The sequence below is a fragment of the Notechis scutatus genome, chromosome 2 (assembly GCF_049901735.1).
Source record: "Notechis scutatus isolate UNSWTSFEM ecotype Mainland chromosome 2, rNotScu1.2, whole genome shotgun sequence".
In the NCBI taxonomy this organism is placed as follows: Eukaryota; Metazoa; Chordata; class Lepidosauria; order Squamata; family Elapidae; genus Notechis; species Notechis scutatus.
This window is the reverse complement of record NC_142010.1, coordinates 209987424-209996764: the sequence shown is the minus strand read 5'-3', so window position 1 is coordinate 209996764 and position 9341 is coordinate 209987424. Positions and strand designations below refer to the sequence as shown.

The 9341-nt window shown below is 34.5% G+C and overlaps 1 protein-coding gene across 14 annotated transcripts in view; it reads right to left on the bottom strand.

The window, feature by feature from the left end:
- Positions 1–295: 295 nt before the first annotated feature.
- The window catches only part of SYK (spleen associated tyrosine kinase), a 43766-nt gene continuing 34720 nt past the window's right edge, over positions 296–9341 (bottom strand). For 12 of the 14 annotated variants that reach the window (XM_087957979.1, XM_087957982.1, XM_087957973.1 and 9 more), the window contains 6 exons: positions 8581–8758; positions 5791–6000; positions 4332–4518; positions 3954–4094; positions 3644–3756; positions 1832–3079 (listed from right to left, as the gene is read on the bottom strand). In XM_087957979.1, coding sequence (XP_087814105.1) covers positions 3007–3079; positions 3644–3756; positions 3954–4094; positions 4332–4518; positions 5791–6000; positions 8581–8758 — 902 coding nt within the window. In that variant the 3' untranslated portion in view covers positions 1832–3006. Of the gene's footprint in view, positions 3080–3643; positions 3757–3953; positions 4095–4331; positions 4519–5790; positions 6001–8580; positions 8759–9341 lie in introns of all 14 variants that reach the window. The other 2 variants (XM_087957970.1, XM_087957971.1) reach the window with 2 other exon arrangements.

The window sequence follows — 9341 nt, the reverse complement described above, 5'->3', positions numbered from 1 at the left end:
GATAAAATAAGACCTTGTGAATGTATATAAAATTAACAAATGATAATTAAGTATTATCTATGCTATTATTACAGAATGTTTTTCTATATGCCTAAAGAGATTTAAAAATAAATTAAAGTGAAAATGTTTTATGTCCGGTTATTTATAATAATATACATTTCTATTACATAATGTAGTTTATATTAGTTCTTAAATCTTCATGATAGGATATATGGCTACATTTACCAGATGTCTTCAGGGATGAAATTAAAATTAAAAACTAATAACATTTAAAAAACATACAGAAAATACAATTGATCAGGAATTGTTTAGGGAATAATTCAACATAAGCATTACAGAAATCATTTAATTCTCAGCCAATAATGTTTCAAAAAAAAAAGTTGCTAATATTCTCAATCAAATGTTTTGTGGTGTTAGTCCAATTCTCCATTTTTAGTAGACTTTCTGTGGTAATAAAAAAATGCAGGATTACAGAAATGTAAAATAGTTACAGACTAAGGTATGTATTTTTTTTTCTTCCATTCAATCATGTCTGATTCTCACTACCTGGAAAAGTCCTTGCAGTTTCCTCAGCAAGGTTTTTTCAGAAGTAGTTTGCTCTTCCATCCTTCCTAAGGTTGAGAGTGATTGGCCCAAGGTAAGCCAGCTGGCTTCATGCACATTGTCTCCTGTTTTCTAGCTTGGCTCTCTTACATTAAACTGGCTCTCTAAATAAATATAATAAGGGGCATCTAAAATTACACTTAGTCTGTAAGCACATGCAAAAGAATTTGCCTTTATTCACCTTGTAATACCCACAAGTGACTGCAATCTTCTACAGCATCCTTGGATAGAACACTGGTAGAATATAATTCACTGGCAGATGTTAAACTAACAGGAGAAGCATGCATAGTTGGATATACCCTACTGTCTGAATACTTGCTATTGTTCTGATAATAAGGCAAGATGGTTGTTTAGTAGAAACATTTCAAGAAACTTAAATTCAGATGCTAAGGCATGAACATTCAAGTTCTTTTTCTGATAGCCCTATATTACAGAAAATACAAAAAGCACAAATAATACTACTATTGGAGAGTAGATGCAGTATTAGAAACCCTTGTTATATGAATCAGTTGAGTAATAGTTTCTCCATGCCTGAGCTGAGAAAATTTTGGTTACTTGCAGATGTTTGTTATCAAAGCATCTTGGTCATCAGCCATGGAAGGATTTATAGCCACCTCATAATAACATCACCTCATGATCACAAGCAAATATCATGAGTTTACAGTTGATCATGAAGATGGTAGATGGTTATTTATTTCAGCTTTTGGGCTCACAAAGTAAAAATAATGAGTAAAGAAGATATTCATCTTAGGGATAAATGCTGTGTCAAAGATGGCCCTTCCCTACTGCTTAATTCAAGTGACTATCTATGTTTGAGTCAGCAGAAATCGACATTGGCATAAAATGTGTTGTCCCATCACCAATCCCATTCCTGGATCTGGAGAACCTTCATAATTTGTTAAATTCTTGATGAAATTGCTGGAACTGGAGCAACTATGTCCAGTGCTTTCTGCCAAAGGCTAAGAAAAGAGAATGGTGACAGATCACTAGATTCTGAAGGGAAATGTGTAACTTGAAGCTGATCCTATCCTGTAGAAGCCACCTGGCTGTGTTGCTGACAGAATAGTCCATGAAGCACCTAAGATTTTACACACTTTGGATAACTAGGGGGTTCCTCTCCCTGTAAACGAGAAAGCATTGCTTTGATAATGGATGAGAACAACTTGAGCCTGGGAGTAGGCTGGGAGCAAGATGAAGACATTATGGGAACACATAGTATAAAGGAGTTGCTAGAATATGTTTGTATTATTGTTAGATGTAATTGGATAAACACACTCGTTGAAGGATATTTTACAAGAGAATATCTGATGACAACAATGATCAAAATAGTTGAAGCAATGGTATTTCTAATAATAATACACTGTATATCGATACTGAGAAAGAATGAGAATCAAGTTCAGATGATGGATCTAATGACAGTAAGAATACCAGGCAAAAATGATTATTCAGTCCTGAGCCAAATAAAGGCTGACTGTCTTTTGAGGCAACAATTACTACAGTAAGGTGAAATTCACACACTTTGAACATGTAATGTGAGTTGATCATAGAATAAAACATACAAACTTTGTTTGTCAAGATGGAGAAATAGAAGAAAGGGTGGATAAAGGTTAAGGTAGTAGAAGAGGATTAAAGAAAAAATTGCATGATTGTCTTAGGAAGAGTTATGGGTTATTGTTGGAAATAAATTGAAATACTGAGCAGTACCCCAAGAAATAAGCCTGACTCAATGACACTAACTAAACAATTAAGGTTTTAATATAGAGTAGACCTAAATAAATGGGGCTCCTAGAGCCTATCAGTGTAGGTTAAGTATTGTTAGTTCATCTATACTTCTTATTTTTTTACTTTTATTATTTAATTTAAAGATGAAAATAATAATAGGTTTCTATTGTTACTATATGAAACAATTTGCCAATTTTGTTTATAGACATTTATATTTTTCCAAATAATTAATACCAAGAGAGAAGTAGGAATATAGGTTTTTGATGCCATATGTTTTAAAAACTATGATCTGTTTATTTCTTATTGGCTCATTTCTAGTTTAAAAGCAGTCTTTGCTGTGAGCTTTCAAAAGTGAAAGTATCCAATTCTTTTAACAGCAGTAATGATGAAAATACAAATGTTCTTTTGATATCATAAAAGATGGCTCATTTGAAAAAGCAAGACAGAAAGCAACCTAACAAAACCCATGTTTAAAATAGACTAAGCAAGCATAACTAATAAGTTGACTTTAAAATATTATTGTAGCTACTAGCAAGTTTTTAAAGTAGCAAGGTAATTCTACAGCAATGGTCTTTTCATGATGATTCTTCTGGAGTGCATTTTGATACTTCTGCAACTTATTTGAAAAGTCAACTTTGTATCGGCCTCTTGGAACGTCTTTGTTGCAATTCCACAGTATACTTATTGAGCAATGTCATAGTAGTAGTTGCGTAGCTTTAATTCAACAGTAAAAAATGATGGCCGATCATCAACCCTGGAAGAAAAAAGGAAAATATTTTTGTAGCCAAATAGACTCTTTTATTATTTCTCTGGCAATTTCCAGTAAATATATTATCTCTTTAACAACAACATTTACCAGCACTTTTTCTTTCTTCAGAACAGCTTATTGTGTTAACTGCTATGCTTATCAGATTAATAGTGGCTTCTTAGGACTTAGCAAGCAGCAGTCAACAAAATACTGCATTGTGAAATGATATTTTGGAAACACTGGAAAAGATTACAAATCTAAGCAAAGTCATGATCTGTCTTTTCCTTTCATCTTCTTACCCATCAATACTATCAGATAGTTCCAAAAGAAGGATATCTGCAGGGTGCAGGTTGAAACAGAGAATGGGTCAAAAAGTCAGGATGGCAGTCACAACCAAGAGATCAAATCAAGGTATTTATGTTGTGACGCATGAAAAATGAGATGTATCACTTTGCTAAAGAATTCCAAACTGAGATGGCAAAGAGGGCCCGTATATGTTGGTTTTGATGGAACATTTAACTATGATGAGCCTGATAAGGTTAAAGAAACTATCAATATGAGAATACTTACTTATATGTCCAACACAATTTCATTAATGTATAGATATCAGATGAACAACCTACTGGACATTCCATTCGTTCTCCTCTTTCAATCATCTGAGCAACGTCAATTCCTTTCATACCCTACAACCGAATGACACAGAAAACTGAGACAATGCTGGCTTCAACTGAAATAAGAATATCACAATTTCTGAAATATTTTTCTCACAAAGGTGTGTCGTAATGGACATTTGAATAGCATCTCTATCTTGGTTTATTTTTAAATCTATAATTTGGAATTAAAAAGGAAAGTTTAATAATGGCACATAAAGTTTATTTACCTTATATGGCTTTTGCCCATAGGAAAATGTCTCCCACATTAACACACCAAAACTCCAAACATCACTCTTGCTAGAAAATTTAAAGAAGTTCATGCATTCTGGAGCATACCATTTAACTGGCCATTTGCCATGTTGTTCTGCCTGTAATGACACCCACAATTAAAGAAAACAATAAAAAAGATTGGCACATTATATCTATGAACCACAATCCATAAAAGAATCAGAAAACATGTTCCATTGTAATTGTGCAATGAACCATAATTTGTTGCAAATTTGTGCAAGGCATAAGGTTGAGCAAAAGCTGAATTATAGTGACACAATTCACATTGACATTTGGTGATAAAAATCTTAAAGCATGTTAAAGGATGGAAAAATTACCTTGTAATAATCATTAGACCCAAGCGCCTTTGAAAGTCCAAAGTCACTGATTTTGGCATAATGTTGTGTAACCAGAAGCACATTTCTTGCAGCTAAATCTCTATGTACAAAATTATTTTCTTCCAAATATTTCATTCCCATGGAAACTTGATGCACCAGCTCTATTAGGTTCTTTTCTGTGACATCTCTGCAAAATCAAACCAGACTTTTAGAAACTAATTTCTTTTTACATTCTTCATTCCTCACTCCCACCCAGTAGAGAATGGATACTAATGATACATTGAATAAATAGTCCAACTTTATTGCCTAGAGAACACAGTCCTTATGTATTCATTTTTTTCATACATTATTGTTAATTTTTTATTATATCTATGTGGCATCCAAATAGTCTAGAACAGAGGTGGAGTACTTTATTCCCAGTCTTATGCAATCTCAGAAACCTTCAAAAATTGTCAATGGATTGTAGATTTTAATGTGACATAATTATAATTTGACTGGCGATTATTATTGTTAAGTACACTGAAAATAAATGTACTAGTTGAATTAATCTTTTAAACTACATTTCAATTAAAATAAAATTAATATGTTCTGCTCTTTGCTTATTTCTTTGTCCTGATCCTAACAAATGTTTGGAATGTGCCCTGAAAAGCTTGACTTAGGTTGATTTACAAGCAAATGGCAACCACTAAATAGAAATTTTCTGGAAAGTTAGACCTTGCAGAAATCAAAGGTTTGCCTAAACCAGAGGTGGGGAATGAAGGCCCTTTTGTGACTTGTGGACTTCAACTCACAGAACTACACTGCTTGTGTAGAATATATATAGTGGATCAATGTACAATGAATATGAGATAATTAAGAAGCATGATGATGGTCTAAATCAGGAGTGGGAACTATGGCCCTTTATGACTTGTGGACTTCAACTGGCTGGCTCAGGAATTCTGAGAATTGAAATCCACAAGTCATAAATGGCCTATCATTCCCCACCTCTGGCCTAAACAGACTCAATCATTTATATTTGTGACTTTTCTATATTGCAATGACTTCCATGCTCTGTAAATGTACCTATGGAATACTAAATCCAGCAAAATCTTAGCCATGCATTCAAGTAAGAGGGGATGGCAAGTCAAAGTATATCATTCTTTATATGAATAAGGCATAGTCATGGATATTTGTATTCAGTAAGTTCACTTGTAGTGAAAATAAGTGGTATATCACAAAGCTGCATATATGCCTTCAAAGTAAATTGAAAAAGAAAATGTTAATTTTGAAAATGTCACTGTTATGAAAATATTTGCTGTTGAAGTATTCAAAGAAACACCAATTTCAGCAATTCGTTGGATATAACAAAAGCTGTTATTTTCATATTACCTGCATTTTCTAATGAGCAGTGGACATTTTAATTATCAGTTTAGATTCCCTCCATTATTGGTCAAAACTTGTCAACTTACTGTCAACTCACCCATGTTTTAGCAGATATTTATTCAAGGGGCCAAGCTCAGCCATTTCCATTACCAGCATCCAAGATTCAGCTTCACATATGCCAATCATTCGGACAATATATGGGTTATCAAGTTGTTGCATTACGTTTGCTTCTCTTAGGAGCTCATCTTTTATTGCTGGATCATTACTTTCATTTTTGAGAATTTTCACAGCCACAATTTTCTTTCCTCTGTAATAGGAATTCAGGGAAATATAATTATATATAAGTTTCAGAGAAGCTTTGAAGAAGTTAGATGGCTGGAAATGAGGTGGACTATTTCTGTCCTAAAATAAATTTTGCTGGCCAGTAGTTTGCTTGCATTGCTCTGCTGAAATCTTTCAAACAGAACCAGCCTTCATTTCAAATCTGTAGATAATATTTAAAAAATTTAAGATCATGAAGCCATTACTGTGGCTTTATCAGAAGTTCCAATTCTTTAGTCCATGTTTGAAATATCACAGAAGAGTCCACTTTCAAATTTTTCTTGAGACAGAGATACAGTATGTTATAGTGTAATGGATTCCATCAAACAAGAAAGCAGCTCAGGTGCCTTTGAGGCAACCAAAGCATCTGGTCCATATTGATCCCTTAAAACAGGGGTGTCAAACTTGTGGCATCAAGTCATCATGTGATGTATTGGGACTTTTCCTCCATTGACTAAAATGGGGGTAGGGGTGGCCAGCGCATGATGAATCTGGCCCACAGGCCACAAGTTTGACATCAATGCCTTAAAACATATTTAAGCTGAAGACACTTCCACTATTACAAACTGGGAAGCCAAAATTCAATTTGAAGTTGGAGAAAATCCTTAAACTAGTCATTATATCATAGTTGATTTAAAATCACAACCCAGCTTGTATCTTAGCTTTCCAATTAAATAATTTATCAAATAGAATTTTCCCAAAGAGTTATATTCTTGAGTCCCTATCACAACTCAATTTAAAGCCATCCTAAAATGGCTAATAGATTTCTCACCATTTCTCCTAGAAATCTTTCCTACCAACATGTTGTTTCAAGAATTTGCCATCGAAAATAGCACAAAGGAAATAGATAATAATTGCCAAACTTAGCCAATAAGAGATCATATTTGACGATATTTTCATTTTACCAAGAGGTGGCTAATAAAAATCTTGGTCCAATGCTATTTTTGACCCATATGATATAGTAGTTGACCCATATTGACCCATATTATATGGTAATGTAATCATTTCATATCTTTTTTGGGGGGTAGTGAATTATTGTATATTAATAGATTTAGAAGAACATCTTTAAATGTTAAAATATGTTAATATAATGTTGAAACTCTGGAATTTGGCTGTTTATCAAGAATTGTGGTTGTATTGAGCATAGGGATGGTGATGGGTTGCAAAACAATTGTTAAGAAATTGGAAACTTTCAAGGATTGGTTGTCAGAAATGTGTGACCAATCTGTTTTGAAAAATGCAAAACATTATTTTCTACCAATCAAAGGATGGAACAATATAGCACAGATTCTGCTATAGTAGTGAATTATTGGTAAATCAGTGACCACTGATAAGTATAAAACACTAGATTTTTCTTTTTTCTTTCTGTTTGTTCTTTTTTTTCAAATTCGATTGTTTTGTTACCAAAAATAAATAATCATAAATAATAAAATAAAATATAAATTGCACACATAAATAATTTTCCCCAACAGAAACAGCAAAGATATATAGAAAAAAATGTTAATTATATAGTTTACTGCCAAGGCACCAGATAAAAATCAAAATGCCAATTTTCATATGAACAAATTATAACAAATAATTTCAAATAAAAATACTGTTATGCTAGACTGCAATACAGGGGTTGGCTTCAAACATTTTAGCAATTGATTCTCTGTCCGGTTGCTGGATGGGCATTGGCATGGTGGGCATAGCCTAGTCAGCCTCCTGCACCATTGTGGGGGAGCCGTTTTCACCCTCCCTGGGCTCCAGAGGTTTTCCTCGAGCTTTTGGGAGGGCAAAAATGGCTTCCCCAGGATCCGGAGGCCCTCTGAAAGCCGGAAATGGGCCTGTTTTCAGTCTTCCAGAGCTTCCGAAAGGCCGTTTTTTGTTCTCCCTGAGTCTCCATGTGGGCCCTGCACTTATCTGGCATCCAAAACACGCCACGTGGAGACTCCTGGGAGGGGCAGGGTGGAGTGGGTGGAGCCAGCCAGGGCTGGGAATTGCCCGTTCACTGAACCAGTCATTAAAAACGATAAAATTAGCTACCGGTTCGTCTGAACCGGGGCAAACCGGTAGCAGCCCACCCTTGCTACAAAACTACTCTTTCTAGATTAATTAAATGGCATTTCTGTGTAAATGTACACAAAACTGAATTTTAAAGATACAATTATAGCTATATTCATAAGGAAGATTCAGGCTGAAATTCAGTATGTCATTATCAAACTTCAGGGGACTTCTGCCTGAGCTAGGAGATAATAAAACTGCCAGGGTCTTTGGTTTAAAAGTAACATGCTATATTTTTGTTATACAGCTGGAATCCAATGCAAATATCTGTGACTTGAGAGTTAATGTAGTTAAAGCAATGTACTATTGTTTTATGGCAACAACTCTACATTCACTTTAAATTACCAAGTGTTTTGGAAGGCTATAGCAAATGAACAATATTCATTTAAACATAGTTAATTTTTAATTCTATGTTAGATAAAGGGTCTCATACATTTTTTCCTAATAACTACTGTAATAACAGCATCAAAATCTAATGAAGCAGAGGATACTAAAAACATAAAATTGGGGAACAATAACCTACTTTTTCATTTCATAAGTGCCTTTTTTTACTGTACCAAAATTACCAGAACCAAGTTCTTTATCTTCCAAAATCAGTAAGTTTCGATCAAGGGTGACATTTTTAGCTTTTACTTCTTCTGGATCTGCATATGGACTTTCATAAACTTCTGTATCCATGGGCAAAGGCTCCCTTTGTTCATCTGTTAAATAAACAGCAGCACTTATTTTATTTACAACACTGTTTGTAATCTGTTCTTATTGATTGCATTTAAAATATTTGAAATATTAGCTCAAAATAAGTCACATCTTTTCAAACAATCATAATTACATTTTAGTTTGAACTTCAGTATTGAACTATAATGCTTTTATTACTATGTTGTTTTATGCATATGGTTCTCATTTGCTTTTGTACATCTTAATGAATCACATATACCAGGGCTGTCAAACTCAATTTCATTGAGGGCTGCATTAGAGCTTTTGTTGAGTTTGGGGGGCTGGGCAGGTGTGGCTGACTTGAGTGGGTGTAGCTAGCTTGAGTGTGTCCATAGGTGTGGCCAGCTGGATGGGCATGGCCATCTTGACGCCACTTACTCGGCGTGGCTGACTCAGGATGGCTGGGTCAGGAGGGAACAAGTCATACCAGCTAACTTGATGTGGGGACAATTTGGTGCCCCAGAAGCTCCTCACCTCCCAAAACTGCTGGCAGCCAAGTGCGTGTGCACATACACAAATACGCATTCCAAGTTTGTTGACTTTTACCCACATAGGAAGGAGAGGCATTCT